At 47.4% G+C, this 24,810-nt stretch overlaps 1 protein-coding gene across 1 annotated transcript; it reads right to left on the minus strand.

Moving 5' to 3' along the window:
- Positions 1-3: 3 nt before the first annotated feature.
- On the minus strand, positions 4-23,625 carry IRF7 (interferon regulatory factor 7). Its single transcript, XM_014604199.3, has 12 exons — positions 23,548-23,625; positions 21,424-21,537; positions 19,514-19,676; positions 18,742-18,943; positions 17,248-17,348; positions 14,882-14,933; positions 11,207-11,359; positions 10,047-10,274; positions 8,074-8,316; positions 7,024-7,407; positions 6,457-6,575; positions 4-3,394 (listed from the first exon to the last, which is right to left on the minus strand). Exons 2-12 carry the CDS (start codon positions 21,444-21,446, stop codon positions 3,245-3,247), a joined length of 1,818 nt encoding a protein of 605 aa, XP_014459685.1. The 5' UTR covers positions 21,447-21,537; positions 23,548-23,625; the 3' UTR covers positions 4-3,244.
- Between the last annotated feature and the right edge of the window lie 1,185 nt (positions 23,626-24,810).

A 24,810-nucleotide genomic window follows, 5' to 3' on the forward strand; every position in this document is an offset into this window, starting at 1 on the left:
GGATTGTAGACATGTCATTTTATTTACACAAACGCATAGAAAAAATGCACATGTTTAGCTATGCTGTCAATATGGCAGAAAAAGCAATGCTAAAATAATTCCCCCCCCATGTCAGCAGCTGATGTACAGGAGAGGTTTGCTCTATGCAGAATTGATACAAGGTGGGGGGGAAAAAAACCCTCAGGTATAAATTAAAACTATGTACAAAAACTAGCACACCAAGTGTGCTATTGCAATGATTCTCCCTCATTAGACATTATCAACAGGCTGTCAAATGTGTGATGCCTTCAGCATCGTACGATGGATCCAAAGCCAAGAGAGTCCCTTGAAATGGTTCATGCTGGACTTTGGATTGAGGCCATGTTTCTTCAATTGATTCCTGATGTTCACTATTGTCCCCCTCATAGAGAGCCATGAGTTCTAGGTCTGCCAACTTGATGCTGGTCTTTTTTTTTTTTCCTTGAGACCCAATTCTGATGTCAGTTAGCAGCTGAGACTACTCAGACTCACGCAGAATCTGGACTAGGCCTTCAGTGACTATTAGCCACTTCCTGATTAACATCATCAAAGGCCACTTTTGTAGATAATATAAGCCTCCCTTGATCTCCGTGGGGCTATGTCAGTTGGAACCAGTTGAAGAAGGCCTTTTATTCAAGTGTATGGGAGAAAGCAATACCTAAAACAAATTTATTAAAGTACAGTACCAAACTTTGTATTTATAACAAAATATTGATTTAGCACCTCACGGTGTAGTGCAGATGCTGAGCCATGGGGTTTGATGGCCTCGCCACAAAAAAGCTGGTGCTTTTAGTGTCCTTGTATTTCTTCCAGTCCCTGGCCCAGATCTTAACAGAAGGATAATAGAGGTGTAACTCATACTCCAAATTGGGTACAAAAAGGAAATTCCCTCTGTTTAGGATATTGAAGGTGCTCAAGTAATTTAGGTGCTTTCTAACTAGATAGCTTACAAAGTGCATTTAGCTCAATAGACCCTGCTGCTTCACATCAAACCATGCTGGCATTTCATGCTGACAGCTAACAGCCTGTCCCCACTACAGACTAAAAAACACAGCAGTCTCGCTGCAGTTCATGTCCCTATAGATGGTTGTCAACAACCATGTAGTTGCACTGAGATCTGACAATCCCACAGCCCCTCTCTGTGCAAAAAATGAGTTTCTAAACCATGTTTGCAATAGGGAGACCGTTTTACCTCCCATCTCTGCAAATAAGGACAACATTGCTTTGCACCATAGTAGAAATTCTGCACCACAGTAGAAGAGCTCCTCGTGCTGGACTGATGGAAATATGGCTGTGCAATGTGGCCTGTATGGACAGGTTAACGCTAATGTGCATGGAGTTGAGGCACGATCTGCAATATAGCTAGGGCCTTTTGTTCAGATAGAAAAAATTGCTGTAGAACATATTTGGAACAGGGACACCAGTGACTGTGGGGTCTAGACGTTCTTATATCTGTTACCTACAGCCATTGCAACCTCCCAAGCCAAATTCAGAGGACCTGGAGTGTCATTGGCTGCCTCTCTCACTAAATCTCTCTAGATTATTAATAGAATTACAACCCATCGGGGTGAAAACTGCCTGCAGCTTAGGTAAGCAGTCATCTCCCAATAAAAGCATTGGCTAGGCTGCAGGGACTGGAAGGACCACATGGCTGTATCGTGTCATGAAATAGGACGTCATCAAAAAAACCTGAAACGACCCATTAAACATTTGAGTCGTGAATACCCGCTCCTAGAAGATCCTCCGCCCAGAGACAGAAGAGCTGCTGCTTTTCCAGAAGAGTTGATGCATGTGGCCAATGAGGTAAGAAGCTGCTGTCAACCTTGCTCAGCTCACCTGTTCCTCTCCCACTTTCCCCTGTAGCTGTCCCTTTCCATCTCTTCTTCCTACTTTTGAGGCAAGCAGCCCAATTTCCAAGGTACTTTGCAAGCTTTAGGGCTAACTGTGTTTTTCCATTTGTCATGGACTCTAAACAGATCAGATTCTCCCCCCACCCCAGGAGCTTTTTTGTATTCCTAACTGGAACAAGATGAGTGATAGCAGCAGTTGGTGTAGAAATGGGATCCATTCCTAGCCAGCTGGAAAAGAGCAGCTCTGGTGTCCCAGTCAGACAAGAGGAAGGCTGAGGCCAATAGCTCAGGGGCTGAGCTAAGACCTCTAGCCCATTAAGGAATGTACAGGAATATAAAGGAAGGGACAGCACAGCTCTCAAGCCAGAGGCTTCTGACCATGCAGATATGGGTCCCTTAATTCAACCACTGAACAGAAACCCAGAAGCTATTCCTGCTGCCAGCCTGTTGTCTACAAGCCTGTTGTCTACCAACCTGCAAGGGCCAGGTTTGCTAGTTGTTTTGTGTGCCAGCTTGAACCCTCAAAAAAGCCTGGCTTCAAAGAGGCAGATATACAACCTTTCTGGAAAATCAGTTGCCTCCAACAGAGGCCCAAGCTGGCCCCCTCGTTCCCAGAAGGATCCCTCAGGAAAGCCCTGCATACCTTGTGGTGCAATGCAAAGGCCTGTGTTAACAAAAGGAAGCTAAACAAAACCAAGATTTACTTGTACAACCTAAACAGTAAAGAGAATTTAAAAAGCTACATGGAGGCCTGTTTTATAAAAAAAAATATGCTCTTCATTCTTGACATACTGCCAAAACGGGCAGCTGAAATCCTGACCTTTATAGCCATAGATAGCAACCTACCCCCCTCTCCCTCCCTCCAATTAAAAGCAATAAGGTCAAGATTTCATTCACTATTTCAAGGTCTCTTGGTATGTAGTTTTGGGAAGACCTGCTTCCCCCCATTTCTAACCCCTCCCCCCTTTTTTAAAATACACTTGGATCATCAAAGGATGTGATCTTTCTAAAGGCTGGGCTAGAAAAATTAACAGATATAAGACTGACTCTCTTCTATTAAGAGAGCTGAAGTGATCCAGGCTCCTTTAATGAGAAAAGAGGAAGCAAGACCTTAGTGAGCAATCATGTGTCATAGTTATACATGCATGACTGTTCTACAGCGGCTGAGCCGACTGATCTCAACTGCATCATTCATTTATTACAGGACCTCACCTCATCTAGCCCATGTTTCCAGATGGGATCCTAAAGCCCCACACTAATAGCAGGGTGGTGGGGTGGAGTATTTTCAAATGTAGCCCAGTCATGCAGAGGCTCAGGCATGGAATGAGAGCAGCTGTTACTCGCCCCCCAGAAGGCACTTTAGGAGGAGAGGGGGCTCACTCGATTTGCATGCTGAATTGCTCGAGGAAGGCATACAGGCTGTTGAAAGAGGTGGACATTTGCAGGCTCAGGTTCCCACTGTTCAGGGATGAGGTGCCTTCTCTCAGCACCATCTCATGGAGATTCTCGCAGAACTTAGGCACCAGCTGTAAAGAGACCCAACCCCCGACCCATGATATGAACACTGATGTCAAACTCTCGGGAGGTAAGGAACACAGTGGTCACAGTTTACTCATTTTCTCTCTTGGATGAACTACTTAAGAATTCCCTTGAGAGCCTCTCTTTGTTCCCATGTACCAAAGAGTGACAGATGTGCTCACTCTGTAACTCCCAGAGAGAAGGAAGCAAGACCTGGGAGAATGCAAGTGGGAGAGGTCTTTCACCATACGTTTGAGGACAACCCTTTCACCAACCCTCTGCAGGCTGGACTCAGCTTTGCACAGGTTGTCCTCAAATGCACCCCGACTGCAAGAGCCCCTGTCCACTGTGGGACTTTTCGAGGGTATCTGATAGTTACGGCAAAGCCATACCCCATCTCTGCCTGACTGACTCCTCTGTCCTCCTATTTTATACCAGTATCCAGCACCCCTTTGGGGGCAGGCACTGGAAGTGGGAACCCACCCACCAGCTACTGCTGTTCCCACCAGAGCCTGGCACTCCATGCAGCTGCTCCCACAATCCCCAGCTAGAGTGAGGCAGGAACAGCCCTGGTGTCCTCCCATTTCCATCACCTAATCCCTGCCTGGTCCTGCTGGGTATCAAATAATAGAATTCATCATAAGACATTGAGTGGGTAAGGTAACTAGTAGGGTGAAAGTGCTAGACTTTAGGAAAGCTGATTTCAATGAACTCAGGCGATTAGTCAAGGACGCACTGCAGAGTAGGAGTTTTGAAGAAATGGGAGCCCCCAGGAAGGGTGGCTGTGCCTTAAGGAAATGATCCTTCGGGCACAGAGGGAGACGATCCCGATATGAGGAAAAAGATGGAAAGGGGCCAGGAGGCTTCCTTGGCTGACCAGAGAAATCCAGGGCAGCCTGCAAACTAAAAGGGGAGCATATAGAAAGTGGAAACGGGGAGAGATTACCAAAGAGGAGTATACCTCCTCTGCTCGTGCTTGTAGGGAGGCAGTTAGACGGGCCAAAGCTACCATGGAGCTGAGGATGGCATCCCAAGTAAAGGACAACAAAAAATTGTTTTTTAGATATATAGGGAGTAAAAGGAAGGCCCAGGGTGGAATAGGACCCCTGCTAAATGGGCAGAAACAATTGGTGACGGACAGGGGGGACAAGGCTGAACTCCTCAACGAGTTCTTTGCCTCAGTGCTCCTAAGTGAGGGGCACGACAAGTCTCTCACTGGGGTTGTAGAGAGGCAGCAGCAAGGCTCCAGACTACCATGCGTAGACCCTGAGATGGTGCAGAGTCACTTGAACGAACTGGATGCCTTTAAGTCAGCAGGCCCGGATGAGCTCCATCCGAGGGTGCTGAGGGCACTGGCTGATGTCATTGCAGGACAAATTATGCTGAGGGGAAACCAGCATGGGTTCGTAGCAGGTAGATCATGCCTGACTAATCTAGTGCCTTTTTATGACCAGGTTACAAAACGCCTGGACGCAGGGGTAGGGGTTGATGTCGTATACTTAGACTTCAGGAAGGCCTTTGATATGGTATCGCACCCCATACTGGTGAACAAGTTAAGAGGCTGTGACTTGGATGACTACACAGTCCGGTGGGTGGCAAATTGGCTGGAGGGTCGCACCCAGAGAGTCGTGGTGGATGGGTCGGTATTGACCTGGAAGGGTGTGGGCAGTGGGGTCCCACAGGGCTCGGTCCTTGGACCGATACTCTTCAATGTCTTCATCAGCGACTTGGACGAAGGAGTGAAGTGTACTCTGTCCAAATTTGCGGATGACACAAAACTGTGGGGAGAAGTGGACACACTGGAGGGCAGGGAACAACTACAAGCAGACCTGGACAGGTTGGACAAATGGGCAGAAAACAACAGGATGCAGTTCAACAAGGAGAAATGCAAAGTGCTGCACCTAGGGAGGAAAAATGTCCAGCACACCTACTGCCTAGGGAATGACCTGCTGGGTGGCATGGAAGTGGAAAGGGATCTTGGAGTCCTAGTGGACTCCAAGATGAACGTGAGTCGTCAGTGTGACGAAGCCATCAGAAAAGCCAATGGCACTTTATCGTGCATCAGCAGATGCATGACAAACAGATCCAAGGAGGTGATACTTCCCCTCTATCGGGCGCTGGTCAGACGGCAGTTGGAATACTGCGTGCAGTTTTGGGCGCTGCACTTCGAGAGGGATGTGGATAACCTGGAGAGGGTCCAGAGAAGGGCCACTCGTATGGTTAAGGGCTTGCAGGCCAAGCCCTATGAGGAGAGACTGGGGCACCTGGACCTCTTCAGCCTCTGCAAGAGAAGGTTGAGAGGCGACCATGTGGCTGCCTATAAGTTCATCATGGGGGCACAGAAGGGAATTGGTGAGGTTTTATTCACCAAGGCGCCCCTGGGGGTTACAAGAAATAATGGCCACAAGCTAGCAGAGAGCAGATTTAGACTGGACATTAGGAAGAACTTCTTCAAAGTTCGAGTGGCCAAGGTCTGGAAGGGGCTCCTAAGGGAGGTGGTGCTCTCCCCTACCCTGGGGGTCTTCAAGAGGAGGTTAGATAAGCATCTCGCTGGGGTCATCTAAACCCAGCACTCTTTCCTGCCTAAGCAGGGGGTCGGACTCGATGATCTATTGAGGTCCCTTCCGACCCTAGTATCTATGAATCTATGAATCCTGCTGGCCCAGGGGCTTCAGATGCAGGGAATGGCTTCATGGGGTGCCAGACTTGTCCAGGGACAGCAGTGGCAGCAGGCAGGTCCTCCCTTCATGACCCTTTTTCCTGCCTACCTCCCCAAATGGGCATGAAGTTAACTAGGAGGGGTGATACTCTCTGCTCTGGTTATCCTGGACTCCCAATTATTTGACTAGACCTTTACTAGCTGCACAGAACCATGGCCTTTTTGCACACAACCAAGGGACAGCCCCTCGGCCAAAGCAGACAAACACCACACTCAAGTCTGACTGTGAGTGAATGAGCACTGGGCAGGGAGACATCCCACCCAGTATCAGCCATGTTTGGCAGCTAGCAAGTGCTCCTGCCCCAGAGAGAGCTTCTATTTCCCACCCTCCACCAATCCTTCTCTACTTACCTTTACCAGGATCAACTTGGTTTCCTTGGCCCTGGTCTCTGAGAAGCACTGCCCAAAGCAAAGGTAAATGGTGAAGTCAGGAGAACACTCCCTGCGGTGCTCATGAAAGTCCTTCAGCTCTGCAAGAGAGGAGATGGGAGGGTTTTTTTTGTTAGTGAGTGTGGTGGGGGGGGGGGGGGGGTTAGAATCAGAGTTTGCTGGGCTGAATACATTGCCTGGGGAGGTTGAGAAGATGCAGGCCATGAAAGGAGCTTTCTGATTAAGGGCTGGCTCAGTTTGAGAGAACAAGATGCTCCTGGCTGTTGCCTCTTAAGCACCAATGCAAGATTTCCTGGAGTTTCTTCTAAGTGGGATTTGTAAACACAATACACTGTACCTACAGGCAGGCTGGGCCTGGCCCATGATCAACCTAAGGACTTCAACCAAACTGGGGCCTGATTATATGAGGCATTGTCCAACCATATGACCACCTCTGTCCTAATGAGAAAACCCCATGGTGTTTCATCCTGGCTAACAGAACTACCCAGGAAGCCAGATGGAGGTGGAACAGGCTGCCTGCAGGCTCACCTTCCCAGAACGCCTCATAGTTGTAGAGCTCCACATCTGTACTGCGTGGCAGCAGCCTAGGCTCAGGGCACTGAGTCATATTGGCCAGCTGCTTGGAGAAGGCCCAGAAAACCTTGCATTTATCCAGGCGTCGGGCATAGATCCTGTTGTTTCGCTGCTCCAGCTGCAGCCTGGCATTCTGGAGCAGATGCTTGGTGAAATGAACCTGCTTGTGATCTGCCAAATGGTCTGGACTTGGGAAATGCACCACCTGCATGCAGTCCTGGGGGAGGGCAGGGTCTTCATTATTGTATGTGAACAGGCACTTGCTCTGGGTCACTTCCACGAGGTGGGACTGCTTCCCCCGGTAGTAGATGGTGATCTCCAGATTGGGTGGGACGGTTCCTAAAAGATACGAGAGAATGTTTTTAATTATTAATATGTAAATGAGGGAGACTTGCTAAGGGGGTTGGCCCTCTGAAACAGGTGGCTGGATTGAATCTCGTCTAGGCTGGAGGTGGCCAGAAGTTGATACCATCCAATGGCTTTTTGGTGGCCACTGAGTATGATATGCTTTGGTTTCCCAGTAGGGCTGCTACATCAGAGTTCACTACAGTGTGTGCAAATATTCCTGCTGGCCTCAGTGGGCACTGGACCAGCTCATGACATCCCAAGCCCCTGTCACCAGATATGGCTTCCAGTAGCACATCCCCACCCCCTTGGTTGGCAGCCTCTGAGAAGCAAAGGATGGCTCAATAGAGAGCCACCCCACCCCTGTGGTTGATGGGTGTTGCATGTCTGCCCCAGCAGCGTGAAGGGTGGAATGAGACCAGGCCACTGTGATGCGAACATGGTCGGGGGAGAGTATTTCCAAGATACCTCTAGTCCTTCGAAAGAAGTGCAGAGGGGCCTCTAGTTTGTGGGAAAGGTGAGCACTGTATGACTCCAAAAGCTGCCTTTTCCCCCAAAGCTCGACTGTTGTGCCCCTTAAGGATGTGGGGAGAGGTGGGCAGCTTATTCTTGAGTACAGGTCTCCTCGCCTAGGACTGAGAACGGCTCTGAGGCACTGACCTGTGTTGTTCAGCAGAGGGACTGTGTTGTGAGAAGGTTCCTGTGGAAGGGGGGCAGCATGGGGGTTGAGCATAATCTGCTCCGCTGAGGCGGGGGCCATCCACTGGTCCGCCAACTGGTTAGAGCCATTCTCTGCTAGCTCAGTTTGATAGACAGTGGCATTTCCATCAGGGGCTTCATTCAGGAAGATGTTCTGGTTACCAGGGTGGTTGCTGTGCTGAGATCTCCCTTCAGACAGGATTCCTGATGTGGTAGAGAACAATTGGTTTGTAAGATGGGTTGTTTTTGCAACAATAGCATTAAGGTCTACCTACTCCCCTACCCCACGCTCTGCCTTTGTGTTGTGCTCATACTCTCAACTAGGCATAGTTTCCCACTGAGGACAGGGGGACTCTTTCCCACCAGCTTTAGTAGGTGCTGGGTCAGAGTCCAAGCTAGTCATCTTCCCCTGAAACTACAAACAGGCCTTTGAGCCCTAAACCTTCACTCAAAACCAGATTATAAAGAGAAGAAAACAGCATGGCTCAACCACAATGATAGTGCTATCAGGACATGCCGCACATTACTGCCGAGTTATCCTGTTAACTGCATAACCACTCTTCCCTCAACCTGGATGAGAAGCTCTTTGGGGCAGAGTTTGTCCCTCACCATATGCTGATGCTGTATCAACAATGAGCATTACACTCCTTAAACGGGAATGCTGTGTGGGTGGAGATTTAGTTGTGGCCAAGGTCTAAAGAGATGAGCTCTTAAATCTGACCCCACAGCAGTAGAATTTTAGTATCCCATGCATATTTTTCTTGGGGGGAACATAACCTTGTACTTCCAGAAGAAGGGGCTAAATAATCTGACAAGCCTTGCCGATCTCAAAGCATTGTGGATCAGAGCCAAAGGGTAGCTGGATATCTAATTTCCTTTTGAAATCAATGGGCTTGTAATCACTGGACCAAGCTTGTAAGTACCAAATGGGCTTGTAAGTCCTTTTTTGGCTCCAGGTCTACAACCCTATAAAATTATAGACACCGCAGTTGGTTGGAAATGAGAGTTTTTCTGCGTGGCAAAGTTGGACAAAAAATAACTATTTTTAATGAAAATTTATCTTAAAGTTAAGAATTGGGGGAATTTTTCAAACAAAAACCCACTAAAGTTCTCTCTCAGAAAGCAGGTGTTGTTTGTGTAATATTCTCTTTTTCCCCCCATCAAAAAGCCAGTTTGTAGCAAGGTTTGTTTTGATGGAAAATTTTTTACAAGTCCTAGAAGTAAAACAGGGTTTTGGTTGCAGAACACTACCTGGATACTGGTAAAGACTCAAAATTACAAAAATTTGCATCTTGCATGTAGTGGGAACTGGTCCCTCTTACCTACCCTTTACATGAAGTCAAAAGATCCTGTCCTCCCCTCAACAGGCCAAGTCAATTGTAGCCTGCAGGAAGATGAGCCACCAGGTGTTGCTTTTACAACAGCTGGTGGTTTCTACCTGAAGGATCATTCAGTTAAATCAGTATAAAGAGCACATTGGAAGAGAGCTGCTCCTGTGCCAGCAATACTTTCAGCTGCAACTCTGAACTTCACACCTGGGTCTGAGCAGGTATGAAGTTTCCTGGTTTTTTTCTGTATGTTTTAATTTAAGATAGTGATTCTCAACCAGGATGCCCTGTGATCCTTTTAAAGGTGAGAGAGATCTTGCAGTATTTGCACAGTTAGGTGTGTAAACACCTATACATGACTCACAGGAATTCAAAAACCATCCTGCTGTGCTGTGGTCTGCAGCAGAAGAACATTTCTATTATTTTTCTGTAATCTAAGCAAGTGAGAACTAAGAGCTGACACTTTTCTAAGGGGTACCTTGAGTCTAAAAAGGTTGAGAACCACTGTTTAAGATGGTAATTGCTTGTTTCTATGTTACCCGGAGTTTTGAGTGCATGCCTGTATATAGTCCTAGCCCACTCTCTGATAGTGGGATATATACTAACCTGTGTTATTAAGGTGACCTGTAACAGGTATGGCAGCACTGTGTGAAAGGTCCTGCTGGAGAAATGAAGCAGCAGAAGGGGTATAACCATTCTGCACTGGATGGAATTCTGCCACAGGTTCGACTGCCCAGTGGATAACTGGGGTATAATTCTCCACTGGTCCATTTGGCACTCTGTTCTCCTCTTGGGGGTAATTACTTTGGTTTGGTTGATAGTATGGACCTTCCTCTGGTGAGGTTAGGAGAAAAAAAAGACAGGAACAACAGGGTTAATGACCAGGATCAAGTGAGGCACTGCAGCAGGCTAACTTTTATTTTATAATTGCAATCTCTGGTGGTTTTGCCCTCTGACACTTAAAAAATGCTGCAGAGACGGTCATTGTCATCACAGTAGCATCCATAGTATCATCACTCAGCCACTCTCTGTCCTTCCCATCCTGTCCCAATAAGAGTTCCCAACCCTTTCCCAGCTTTCTAGAACTCCAAACCAGAGAAGAGAGAGACTTAAGGAAAGTTCTCAGACACCTTAGTGATGGGGGGTGGTACCTAACCCCTATAAGGGAGACACAAAATTAGGACCATCGTGGACTGGTTTTGGCTTGGACAGTATAAGAGTTGATTCTAATCTACAGTCAGTGAGGGCCCTTGAGATTTAATGTACTTCTCCCATTGTGAAGACAGCTGTCAGGATCTGGCCATCCCTCTAGAAAGCCAGCTGTAACAGAGGCTTTGCCAAAAGACATCCAAGATGGGATTCCCAATGGAAAATCATGGGTAGGCAACCCCCAATGGGGGTTCACTTCCCACATACCCAGCAGAGAGCATGCTGAGAATCATGACTACTGCAAAGAATAAAACACCAACGGATGTAGTTATTGGCTCTTCTCGCCTGGTCCACCCTGCATGACTGGGTGCAATTTCTGTCCGGTACTCCTCTGGGACTCACACAGGGTTCCCTACAGCTCCCAATGCCCAGGAACGAAGGCAACTCTAAAGCAAGCCAAGCTGCTTTCCTCAGGAAAGGTTTCCTCTAACCTTGAATCTGGTTTATGCGATTATTCAGGGACATTGCAACATGGATAAAATTGCAAGGGGTTCATGAGAGACAGATGTTATATGAAATACAAACATATCTTGGTATGGTCCTGCCTCTGAACCTACCTCCAGCAATGAGGGGCAGCAACGAAGGGCTCATAAACCACTCCAGTAGGTCAGGTTCATCAGGGTAATCATTTGAAGTGGAATGATGGCAGATGTTCATCTGATCCCGAAAGAGGTAGTAGTCTGCCCTTCCAGCCTGCATGCTGTCCATTTCTGTGGAACAAGGCAAACCAGACTGTCTAAATTACATGCCTGTTGCAAGATTTCATACCTGCCCCCCACCCTTTCCCATAAACATCCCCACCACTGTAGAACCATATAATCTCACTTTGCCCTGCACCTGAGCCTGTGCCACAATTGGTAAAAGGAAGATGGTGAGGGTGTAACACTGCTAACCAAGTCTGTCTGCCCTTTGAACTTGCCATCATGATCCTTTCCTTTTTCATGTCCGTGACACAAGGTATTTAGCAGAATTTGAAGATTCATTGAAATCTCACGGGGCCACACCTGAAGTGTTTCTGCTATGCCCCTGGGCTTGTGACCCCTGGGCTGTCAACTGTGCACTTTGGCACCCGCACAACCCCAGCCCCCACTGTTATGGTTGATCATGCTGTAGGCTCTTGCTCCTGATAGCATTGCTCAGAGGTTCTTCAGTGGACTTGTTGCCACTGACCCACCAGCTATGAGGTAGTGCAGCGGTTCCCAAACTGTGGGTCGCAACCCCAAATGGAGTCACAACATCAGCGGACGGGGTAACGGGGGTGGAGGGGCTCTGGGCTGTGAGTAAGGGGTCATGCTGAGGAAATATGGCCTTAAATGGGGTCATGCTGAGGAAGAGTTTGGGAAGCACTGAGTAGCATCTCCAACTTCTGAATCAGAGATTGATTTCAGATCGGCAGAGCTTTAAACACTTGCAGACCCTGGTCATGCAGATCAAATCTTAAATGAAGGGAGCATGGCTTAACTTGCATTCCTTGTCCATACTACTTATCAGCATGACCATAGATCGGGGTGGGCAATTATTTGGGCCCAGGGGCCAAATAGGGAACTTTGCTGAGGTGTCATGGACCAGGTCAGCGCTAGCCCCAACTCTCCCACAACAACTCACCAAAACACCTTATGTGTGATGGGGTCGTGGGCGGGCGGGGAGTGGTGTTCAGGAGCAGGAGGGGTGGGTGAGGCCAAGATCACGGGGTGGGGTCATGGGACAGTAACAGCACAGGGCCAAGGCCTGGGACAGAGCCATGATCCGCTGCCTGCACCCCTCTGTGACACATGGTTTCTGCAGGCAGGGAACAGATCATGTCTCTGCCCTATCACAGCTCCACACTGCCACCACTCCAAGATCCCAGGGGCTCCATGGAGAGCAGTTGGGAGCTGCACAGGCAGGGCGCTCTGATTATGTCCACCTGGTGGAGTGCCCTGCCTGCACAGATCTTGCCCCTGGAAGCAGGTGTGAGGTGGACGGTCTGGGGTACCCAGGCAGCAAGGCTGTGCCTGGCGGCAGCTGGAAGAAACCACTGCTGGGGCTGCCAGGAAACGGAGTCCAGCAGTCACATTGCCCAGCCCTGCAGCATGCCTGGGCATAAACCATGTCTCGGACTACCCCCATGCCTTTACTGAGCGGTGCAATATCACTTTGTGGACCAGATCTGGCCCTGGGCCATATTTTGCCCTCTACTACCATACGTTGTTCTCCTCTCCTGACTCTGGCTCCCTCAAGTGATCCCAAGCATGTATTACATTATCTGTATCCTCAGTGGGTATATCCACATGTGCCGTTAGCAACTGGCAATAAGCTTCAGGACTGCAGCATGTCGAGCCGGAGAGAGGCAGCCCCAGCTGACAGGGGACCTAAGGGGTCAGCCTGCCAGCCCAGGGCTGCTCTGCCCTGGCTCAATGTACTGCAGAGGGGCTGGCTGGGGCATGTGGGTGCTACAATGTGGGGCTAGCCACTAGGCAGCCCCCACACTGTAGCAGCCTCATGCCCTACCAACCCCAGTCACTGTCTACATGTGGGTTTTGGTGTATGTAACTACTCCGCTGTAGGATAGCGCTTGTCCCGGACAGTACTATCCTACAGCAGAGTTCATTAGTTTACCGCACCCTAATACAGGAGCATGTGTAAGTAATGGTGATGCTTTACTACGGAGCTAATTGGTCTATTCCTCAGTAAATCGCACATGTAGGTGCACCCAGTCTTTACCTATTTAGCCTTAGCTGCATCTCTGGGATTACATCTGAGCTTCAGAAGAGGCAGAAAAGGCTCACAGATATTACACTAGGCTATGGAGCCTTGCATCAAAGTCTATGTACAACAGAATGACTCCCTAGGTAGGCTGCCCTGCTCCCTAGCACAGGGCACGTAGAAATGCTGACAGACTCAGGAAGGCTCCCGATTGCTAAGGCTGTACACTTCCTAGTGTCTTTCATGCCAGCACCTCCTCAGGCTTCTTTATATGTGCAAGATCATACAGCTACACCATGCTGGGCTGATTAAAATGAAGCATGAAGCAGGGTGAAAACACTTGCCCAGTAACAGTAATTTAGTGGCCCTGGCTCTCCAAACCCTTCTTTGAGCTGCAAAAAAAGGTTTGGTTATGCAGAGCTCCTAAGAGCCAGTGCTTCTGCCCTGAAGACTTTAGACAGCCAGGCCACACCCTGTTGAGCAACATGTGGTTGAACGGTCTGCAGATTGAGAAGTCTGGATTCAGGCTTTACCCAGTCTGGCCACAGGCCACTGAACCTGTTGTTGGTGCACCACCAATTACCCAAGCAGGTTCCTGTTAGATAATCGGGATGGAGGTGTGTGGCAGGATGGAGAATTGTATGACAGTTACTATTATCCTAGTATATGACTATTTCTTTAAGTGGTTTTCAACCTTTTTTCATTTGCAGACCCCTAAAAAATGTCAAATGTAGGTGAGGACCCTTTTGAATTGTAAATGTAGGCATTCACATACTTTTGATTGATCACAGTTATCTTTCATAGAGCCCTTAGACATAGTCTGCAACCCCCAGGGCCTGTAGACCACAAGTTGAAAACTGCTGCCTTAGAGGTGCTTTTCATATGTGTAGCTTATGATACTTTTCAGTGACAAGTAGGTACCTATCCCCACACTCTACCAATAGCTCAGCTGAGACCCAGGATGCCTCAGGGCTACATTTCCCAAAGTCCTTCACTGACTTGGGGTAGGTTTGTTCTTTTATGGCTGTGCACTCTGATGACATTTCTAGGACCTAATTATCAGTCATGCTCACCACATGCATTTTGCAATGATGTCAGAAGAGATGTGGATGCTCAGCATGTACATGGTCCATTCATATTCATATATGGTACCATTGCTGTAGGAGAAGTATGGATTCCAAAAGCACATCAAACCTTATGATCAGTTCCTGATAATTTTGGGTGCCCACATAAAAGGCACCTGATGGTTTATGCTTAAAGTGGCTTGCCCAAAGTGTCTTAGTGAGTCAGGAGCACAGCTGGAAAATGAACCCAGGGTTCTTGCAAGACCTGCAGTACCCAGACAAAATGTAAATAACCAGGAACAGGAATATAGGGGAGGACCTGCTGCTCAGATGAAACAGATCAGTAGTTAGGTGAAGATCTTTCATCTCTAAGTTCTTGAGAGGCTGTTACAAACAACTAAGTGCATGATGTTCTCTTCTGGGTTTTATTTTCATGCAATTCAGTCCTTTATTTATTTAAAAGAAAATCAGTCTGTCACTCACCTTGAGGAGGGTTTCTCAGTGATAAACTCTGAAAACCATTTTCTATCTGCAGCTGAAAAATAAAAGCATGATGAGACCATTTGCTTTGTTTAACTGCATTATCACAGAAATCTGAGAAAGCAAGTGCATCTGTGAACAAACGCCCCAATAGTTACTTGTGTACATCTAGGCACACTTTTACAAGGGAGCTTTCTCAGGTGGAGTTGATTCAGCAACAGTCTTGTTCTACATCTAGCTTTACTGCTCTTTAATGGCTCAGTAGAAACACAAGTCTGCTAATGTCAGTCTGAGCCAAAGACAATAATGGCTTCATAGGATACATATGAGCAAAATATGCTTTCCAACTTGGACCTGAAAAGGAATCTACTGGAGATGGAGCTGAAAGCCAAGGAGTTTGCTTAACAGCAGCAGCACCTCGTCTGGTATGGAAGGGAAGCCGCATAATTTTACAAGAAGGAAGCATTTTACCAACTGACTTTTACACGTAGGGAGCATTTTACCATCTGAATTGCTTACACCAGGCTCCTGCCATTGTTTGAGTGAATTTGCATTTTGCAGAGCACAGAAACACAGATACCTCGCCACTTTAAATGCCTAGCCAGAAGAGCTTTGCATCTTTCCACTCTTCTGTGAAATATTAAACATAGCCTGCAGGAAATATGCCAGCTTGCCACTGGATAACTTTGAGGTAAAAAGACTGTTTCAACTTTTCTCTGTGCCCAACCTGGACAAATAAACTTTTCCAAACGGGATTTTACCACACCTTCAGCCCTCCTGTGAAATACGAATTTTCATTTCTACCCAGGAGAACTTTTACAATCTCTGTTCTCTCCTATGCCTGATGAAGGGTGTGTGCGCCCAAAAGCTTGCAGATAAATGCAATAATTTGTTTGCAAATATCTAGTTGGCCTAATAAAAGATATCACCTCTTCAGCGTGTTTTGATTCCAATAGCACAATCAAGCATTTGCACCCAAAGAGCTAAGATTGTTGGTGGCGACTGATTTGCTGGAACTGGAGCAAATCCCCAGGGTATACAATGGGAGAGATCCCCAGTTAGTGTGACCTGATGTGATTCCACTCACACGAAAGGAGCTGGTTTGATTTACTAGCTGAGAATCTTACCAAGATAGAAGGGCTTGTCTATGTGAGGATGTCCATGCTAGTTTCCAGGACATCTGATATAGCAGGGCAGCTACTGCTTTCTGTGATGGCACTTGGGCTCCCTGGGGTAAATGCAGCCTGGCCAGCACAAGGAGGCTTTTCTGTGGCCAGCAGAGTTGCATCTTTGCCAAGGGTTTAGCTGGTACAGTTATTTCTGCTATGGGATATGACTGTTTCAGCCTTCCCAGCTGCCACAGAGCTGTTGCAGAGGATTGTAATATAGACCAAGCCCAACTTAATCTGACCTGTTAAAGAAGTTCAAACCTGTGTAGATACAATTACTTCACATTTCTGGGAGACTTCTCTACTGTTTCTACTAAGCTCCCAAACAAGGTTTGTTTATAATGTGTGTGAATTTTATAAAATATTTATAAATATATGTTATTAACCCATGTGCAGACAAATGTATTAATTATAGATACATACACACACACACACACCTCTACACATACACAATATAGTATAAAAAATGTATATGTTCATATATGGATTAAAAAAAAAAAAATCACCGTAGTTATTCTGGAGCAAGGTTTGGGTTTGTTTTTTTGTAAGCTAGGCCTTAAGAACAGAAATCGCCCAGCTGGACTAGAGAGGAGTGAGCAGGTGTCCAGACAGGGCCTACTTTCATGCCTCTTTGCAGCCTACTGCATGCATGGAAATGGTGGGCAGTCAGGCAAAAATTTCTTCACCTCCACTATGGAAGACCCTTCTTGCACAGGGGGAAACTCATGAACTGAAACACCTTCTACATAGCACCTAAGTATGAACTAGGGTGGAATGAATGGGTGACCAGACCCAGGTGCCCATTTAGAGAGCAGCAGGTTCTTTGGCCTCTATTCCTTGGCTGCCATTGTGGTGGCAGCTGACAGATGCTTCGGCTGGGGACACTCAACATCATCTCTTCCCAGGGCTCCAGAACTGCTAGTTACATCTCAGCTTAGCTGGGTGTTACAGAGATCAATTGCCCAGTCATGTTGCCAGGGCAAGAAGCATGGTAAGAGCAACTCTCAATGGCATCGGGATGCTTATATGCAGGGGACTAACAGTGAAGTTGCTTGGGTCAGCACTGAAAGAAAACCCCACTGATGACAGTTCCCCATGAACCTCTTTGACTTGAGACATCTTCCCAGGTTCTGAACAATTCCAGCAGTGATCCTTCATGTTTAGTTTTTTCCCCTCTCCTCTCTGCCCCAGTTCTAGTACCTCTATCCGAGATGTAGGTTGTGACAGAATGGGGACTTTCACAGTAGGAGGTCTCATGTCAAGCTTGTCTTTGTCGTCTTTATCCTCCTGCAGTATATGGTCTAAAAGACAAACCATAAAATTACACAGAGAACCATACTGACCAGATAGATCCCATAATTCACATGCCTGAATTTCCAACAGGGGGACTTTGTCATGATATACAGTTCCAATGAGGAGGGAGTGTTTGCTCAGAATTTAAGATCCACATCTGCAAAAGATGCTCTGCTAAATTTTGGATTCCCTCCGTTTTCAGGTGTTTCCAGTTGGGGACACCTAGGGCCTAATTTCTCAATAGGTGCTGGTGATTCAGAGTGTTCCTGTTTGTGGGAACCATGCAGAAGGTATCAGGAGGCCTACTTCTCAGGAGGTAGGCCATCAGCACTTTCTAAAACTTCCCACCCCTCTCAGGTGCCTTGGGTTGGGCCCCCAGCACATACTAGCAGAGGCATGGTAGTGAAGCTTGGTGCCCAGGCTGCATGGTGCCCAGGGCAGTGCTGGCTTCTCCCATGCCAATTGCAGGGATGCAATCAGCTGCTGCTGCAGTAATGGCTGTTCTTGAGCCCCTCAACAAATGCAGGATCTAGGGTTGCTGCCCAGGTCACCCCTTCCCCAAGTTATGCTACTGTACATTAGTCAAAGTGAGGACGCAAGAATCTCTTTGGTGACAGGTAAAAGTTAATGGGAATGTTTCTGAAAATCTTGCCCTTGATGCCACTGGCTTACTTGGATCTTCCTAAGCTGTTACACAGCTGGTGGGGGACTTCCTGAGTGCTTCCCTCAAATACATCTCAGCTCCCATCACCTACACAGCCCTACTGACTTCTACTTGTGCAACTGTTCTCCAAGAGCTTGGCTCTCCGTCTTTCCTCAATGCAGACCTTTGGTTTGGAGAAGGGAAGAAATATTTCTCTTGAGGAATGATCCATGGGCCAGTCATCCTACCTGCCATGGAACAGTAGTAAGCAACAATCTCACTCCAGCTGAGCCACCCCCATCATTCAGACCACAGGCCCATATTTTTCAAGAAGGTTCAGTTGCTTTCATTGACAGAAAGTAGCAGGGGCCAGTGGGTGTGAGTTATTTCTAACTATCTGGCTCCATGATAGAACCACTGGTGCAAAGGAACAAGAGAGGTTTTCCTGTTGGCTACAGAAGCCCTGAAAAATGAGTCGCGCTCATTTTTCTGAGGGATATTAGTTGACCTCTACAGTTGAATGATATCTTTTCTGTCTCTTTTGTTTTCCTTCAGTTAGTGCTAAGGTGATCTGAAGAGGGCAAAGTAATGTTCGCGGCCTGAAAGGGTTCTAGCAAACAGCCCATCTCCCGTATGAAGTCGTGGTATAGTCAGTGTGGCACAGGGCCTGGGCCAGGATGAGAACAACAGCAACTCCTTCCACAGCTTGGAGCCATATCTACCCATCTCAACCCTCAACATGTAACCCCCATCCTTACTTGCAGTAGCGGGAGCATTGTTTGTTGCCACAGCGAGGGGCTGCTTGATTCTGTACACTTTGTGGGGGTCGTCGGAGTTCTTGGAATTATCTTCCACCATCACGAACATGTTAGTGGAACACAGGGCACAGCGAAAGTTGGTTTTCCACCTGGCTCGATCTTGGATATTTGGATGGTACTTTCCACTGGCAATGGCCCAGGCCTATTCATAAAGATGAGGGTAAAAGTAAGAATTTCCAGTTACTAGGTCAGACTATAAGTCCAGTTTGGCCAGTATCTGGTGTCATACAGTGACAGAGTGGATGCTGAAAGGGAGAGCGTGCCAAGTATGGCCAAGGGTTTGTCCCCTGTTCTTCTCCCACTTGCAGCCTCTAGCATTTAAGGTTTAGGAAGTTTTGATTCAGAGGCTGTGCCCTTAACTTGCATGTTCAATAGCTGCTAATGCACCTTTCTTCCAAGAATTTGTCCAATCCTTTTATTGGGGTGAAGAGAAGATAGGTAGGAAGGAATTAGAGAAAAAGAGAAATTAGAGCTTGACTGTTCTCTCTGGTAGCAAGGTCTGAAAGCCTCTGCACAGATCCCTCCCAATCCACCATTAGCACATTTTAAGACCTCATCTGGTTTACACCATAGCTGTAAACAATCCTCCTCCCAATCAGTTTGAAAACTCATTTACCCAGGAGTAAATCTGGAGTCACACCACTGCTTTGGACTGGCTTCTGCAGGAGTTGGGGTTTTGCAAAGGAAAGGAGAGCGTCATTTGGAATCCTACCCTGAAAATCTCATTATCATTGTTGGTAATATCCCTCCTGGAATTGTGTTTCCAAGGGATACGAAACTCAGTGTGGGCTTCATTTGTCCAGCGGATCCCTTCATACTTGTTGCTGTTGATCTCTTTAATCAGCCAGGGGCCAAAACGCAATTTCTGAGAATCCCTAGAACGATAGAGACGGGGGTTAACACAGGACCATGGCAAAAGCACAGCACACACTGAAAGACCAGAGCCACAAGGAACAACATCACCCCTGGATGGCCTACTCCTATGCAGGGAAGAGTTCTGCCGCAATAAATACAGGTGTTTAGCTTGTGACCAGAGGCCTATACAAGCCAGTGAAAAGCTACTTCCTTTTCCTTGTCACAGCATCAGGACAGAGCTGATCCACTGCTGGCTTTGGTTGCTAGTGCACTAATACAAGCTGCTACGCAACTCTCAAAGTATAGATGCACGAAGATGCACCAGTGTGCAGTTGTTCTGGACAAATGCATTTATGGACATGCAATGCATGGATTATTAGTCAATAATAGTACAGGATTAGTACAGAAATTGAATGCAGCCTGGTCAGTTGCCAGAGTTCCCCTTCAGTGCTATTGACAGCCTCTTGTGACCATGGATAAGCCCTCACATCTTCCTGGACTTTTGCTCCCCATCTGTAAAAAGGGAATTGGCAAAGGCATGAGGCTAGCAAGCCCATTGCACTGTGGCACACCAGTTTCTGTAGCTCATGAAACACAGGAGAGGGATACGAGTAGTATCATATCCAGCTGCCCAGACTCCTCAGCCCAAAGGACTAGGTCCCCATTGACAGGCAGTCATCTGGAGTAGCCTTCAGAGAAAGGCTTGAGCTTGTGCCTCTTATGCCATAGTGAGACATCATCCTGCACACTTTCCCACCACAGCCCTTCAAAGGGGAAGGATGACACCTCCTTTCCTCCCTCCACCCCAATTTTGATGACCATCTACTCTACTTAGTCTCCTTCCTACCATAGTTCATATGGTATCTAGCACAGTGAGGTCCCAACCTTATGTGCGGCATCTCTAAGACAGCGTCATACACGATGGCAAGACTTGGAGGATATTTTTACACATGCTCTTAGGGTGGGGAGGGGGGAGGTGCTTTAATAAGAGCAGCTCCAAGAGCCACTAAATAAAGTGCCCAGAGCATCTTGTGTAACAGTGTCCCTGCGCTTCAAAATAGTGGTGAAGCATCGAATGAGCTATAGAAGGAGTGCCCCACCACCATTTTGAAGCACAGGGATGCTGATACATGAGACGCAGAGGCTTGCTGGAGCACAGTAATTACCATGCTCCAGCAAATTCTATTAATCAAGTCTACTCTAATGCGCTGTAATTACAACATGTCGGAGCAGCTTCTGAACTTGTTTACAGGCACCCAGAGGTATCAGGGCCAGTTGTCTGGAAACTGCCTAGCAGATACCTACCCAGGTCTGCCACCCATGATAAGGACTGGAGAGTGCAACAGGGACTATCTCTAGACAGCAAATTTACTGTGTCCAGTCATGGTGCCTTCAAACACATTGCAGAGTTCAGCATTACATCTCCGCCTCCCCCCAACTCCTAACTAGGAGCAGCATACCCATGTCTGCGTCTGGTCAGGGAGGCAGGCTAATCAACACCATCACATAGCAGTGCTGATTAACTCAATGTTTCCACCATGCCAACTCTGCTACATGGCTGCTCATTTAGAGGCAAGGAGATTGTGAGCTAAGGCATGGAGCTGCACGGTCTATGTTGAGACACACACTGCCATCAGGTGCAGTAAATTTAGTCTCCACTGGGCCAGGAAGGGTTGATCAGCTTTTCTTATTGCTGTCACCTTTCCTTTGGTACATCACTCCTGTTGCAGAGCACAATGCATCTTCCCTCCTAACCTGGCCACTCACCCTTCATTCTCTGAAGTAGCCATGGTGCAGCCAGGCTCAGACGAGTTGCAGACTCAAGGGCTGGGCAGTTCGCTCCCTGCCTACCAAATGGAGTTTGTGCCGATCCAATGGAACCTGCAGAGACGCACAGAGAGAGCAATACACAGTCACTGGCATGTTGCAATGCCCTCTGGGTGGCACAGAGAAAAAAACCCAACACGTGAGCAGAACACCCTGTGCACCTGGGTTCCCTTGCAGCTTTTAGCCTGCACACCTTCCTTGAGGCCAGTGTGAGGCATCCTCCTGCGGGGAAGGGAGTTTTTGCTCTGTTTTCTTGCATGGACTTTGCTAGTGTCTGTGGACAGGGGGTGGGCACAGCAAGAGACATTTACGGTTTGCACAATAGTTGCAAACAATGTGGCAGATGCTTTATGCCACAAACAAGGTGGTTTCTGTTCCCAAGAGCTTCAGTCTAACCAGGAAACAAAACCTATAAACTTTGCTGCTCAGTGTCCTTCAGAATGGTCCTCCTGGGCTTTAAGAAAGAAGAAAAATCATCAACTAATCTACAGTAAAAGCTCTGTTATCTGGCATCCCCCAGGGATGGGGGATGCCAGTTAAACAAATGTGCACCGTCTGGCGCAGTCCCTGGCGTCAGCATGCCGGGGGACAGAGAGGGGGCCCCGCACAGGCTGTTTTGCTGTAGGCCAAAGAAGTGGCAAAGAAAAACTCGGCTCGCGGCTGCAAAATGGGAAGTCCCCCAGAAGTGGCACTTCCAGTTTCGCTTTTGCCATGTCCCTCGGATGCTGGTTAACGGACTTTTCTGGTTAATAAAGTGCCGGTTAACACAGCTTTTGCTGTACTTCAAACACGCAGAGGAGGAGATGCATTTACTAATCCCTGGACTGCCTTGAGTCTAAGAAAAAAAATCTGCCACTCATGTAACCCTGTCCTCTCCGATTTATTCGATTATTATCCTAAAAACAATCCTGCCTGGTCCCATTTCCTCCGCCAGTTGAGTTGAGCTAGCACCAGTTTTCAGTAGAATTATGTTGTGGGATATTCCCAGGAGGGGCTAATTTGTTGCTAAATCCACCAGGTGGCAGCCTGCTGTATCTTGGTGACATGCAGGCCTGGCACTGCACACAGATGCCATGAAGGTGTTAAAACCTGAGGTTAGGAGATCCCAAATTCTAGCAATGATTCTACCACTATCTTCCACCAGGATCATGATCAAGCCACAGAGACATACACCCATGCCCTCTACCTCCTTTCCCCATCTAGTTACTGGGGATACAGTTTGTAACCCAGGTCAGCAAAGCTTCAGTTAAGGGCTCTTTGAAAGTGCTCCCACAACAGATGCACATAAACACAAATGCTGAGTAACCAATGTAACCGTGATGCAACAGTAGCCTGCTGCCTGACACCACCCAGACTGCACATGAGAGAGCCTGAAACATCTATATGGTGACTTCCTCCATGCTTCCCTTCAATGCATTGCAAAACCCCTGCAAGTTAGCCGAGTCTGATGAAATCCATAGAGAGAGAGCCACATCAAGCTCTCAAACTGCAGGCTGACCTAAGTCACCTGTCACTGTATATTTAGCACATCTGTGCATGCAACTTATGTTTTCCCCTATGGAGCTCAAAGCCTTTGCAGACCCAGGTGAACTATCTGTGGCAACGACCTCTGCCAGCCACAGAAACCAAGAAGGGGGAGCAGGTGCCTGTTAAACTTTTGTAAACTAAGCCAGGAATTATGAAGGATAGGAGGGAAATCTTCCCAAGCAAGTCATCATCTGCCTACAAAAGAACGGCTTTAAGCAGTGTGCTGCTGAAATCAATGGCAAAACATATGAATTTCAGCATGTACAAGCACACAAACACACATATACACACACACACGCAGAGCCAACATGCCACTCTGAGACATCCAGCCAACCTTTGCTCTTTTGGCATCCACTCAAATCCCTTGCTGCAAGATGACAAGAACAAGCTAAACAAAAAGCATTTCGTTATTTGCAAAGAATGGAGAAAAAGACAACCCCACGCAGCTGTGATTAATTTTTTCCTCTCCTCCCCAGCTCTGATCAGTGATCAGCACTAGCAGGAAACAACAAAACAGCACCCTGCCAGATTGGTTACCTTTGCTGTTTCCAAAGGATGTTACCAGGGGCTGTCTGAATTGTTGTAATAATATCAAAGAGTGCTTAGTACAGACGCTTCCTTTTATAGTTGTTGGCTGGCACTGTCCAGCTCAGGGCACAGCCAATCAGCCGGCGCAACGTTTCCAGAATGGGTGGGTTTAATAAAACAAAAACATGAAACTTTATCAAGACCTATTTCTAGTCCGGCTGTGGTGATGCAAGTGGTTTCTACTGCTCCTGCCCATATATAGGACTTCCCTTCCTGGAAATCACATGATCTTCTCAAAAGTAAAAGTTTCATTTTCCTCCAGCTCTTTAAGAAAACTGTTTAGAGAACCAGCTTCCCTACAAATCACTACCATAATGATGGTCCTTCTGCTGTCCATCCTGGAGCCCAGCCAGACACTTTTCTAAAGCTGCTTTTCCAATGCCAGCAGCTCCCCGGGACTTATTATAGCCCATTGAACTTCTTTCTTCTTCTTCGTTTTCATCGTAATAGATGTTTAAATTAAACTGAAAATGGACAGTTGTGCTTACAGAATGTATTGTATGTACAGTGTAAATATTTAAGTTGTATACACTGTTATCATTCCTGCTGGCAGTGGTCAAATAGCAGCTTTAATCAGAAATCCTTGGCTGATGGGACTAGGCATGCCACAAATTAAGCCCAGTGCCCTCCTTGACTGCACCTCCAGTCCCCTTCCCTTGCCCAATCTACTGCTCTGCTTTCTGCTCCCTGCCCTATCTGATGCCATGCTGTCTTACCCCTTCCCAGTCTGCCACGTCACTCACAGAGGCTGCCTGTGTCACTTAGGGCATGCATGACACAGGTTGCCCATGGAGATGGCAAAATGCATTAGATTAAGGGTATCAAACTCACTTGCATCCTCAGGTTGGATCCAGCTTGTGGGCTATATGTTTGACACCCCTGTAGTAGATCAGCTAGGTTTTTTCATTAAAGGATCATTTCTTATAACATAATTGCTGCTGGGCTGCCTGGTATATGACATTTCCTGTGTCCATGGAAGGACAAGCCAGTAGTGTTCAGGAATCTCCAAAGGTCTCAGAAATTAATTTCTCCTACATTAACTGCCCACAAATTTTGCTACCACAGAGTTAAGGTGGCCCCAGACTGTCCCGTGCCCTTCTAGGAGGATGAGAGCAGTTAATTTCAACTTAAAACTACCTGGCCAAGCATAGCTGAAGTACATACCAGCACTGCATGCAACCTTATGCTGCTCCCTGCTGGTCTGAACACGGC

The sequence above is a fragment of the Alligator mississippiensis genome, chromosome 2, assembly GCF_030867095.1.
Source record: "Alligator mississippiensis isolate rAllMis1 chromosome 2, rAllMis1, whole genome shotgun sequence".
Classification (NCBI taxonomy): Eukaryota; Metazoa; Chordata; order Crocodylia; family Alligatoridae; genus Alligator; species Alligator mississippiensis.

Coding starts and splice junctions, on each gene's coding strand:
- IRF7 (XM_014604199.3), bottom strand. CDS start 21,446: ATGGCTACTTCAGAGAATGAAGG. Junction 17,349..18,741: donor CAATGCTCCCGCTACTGCAA/GTAAGGATGGGG, acceptor TTTGTCTTTTAG/ACCATATACTGCAGGAGGAT. Junction 8,317..10,046: donor AGGTCACCTTAATAACACAG/GTTAGTATATAT, acceptor CTACCACATCAG/GAATCCTGTCTGAAGGGAGA.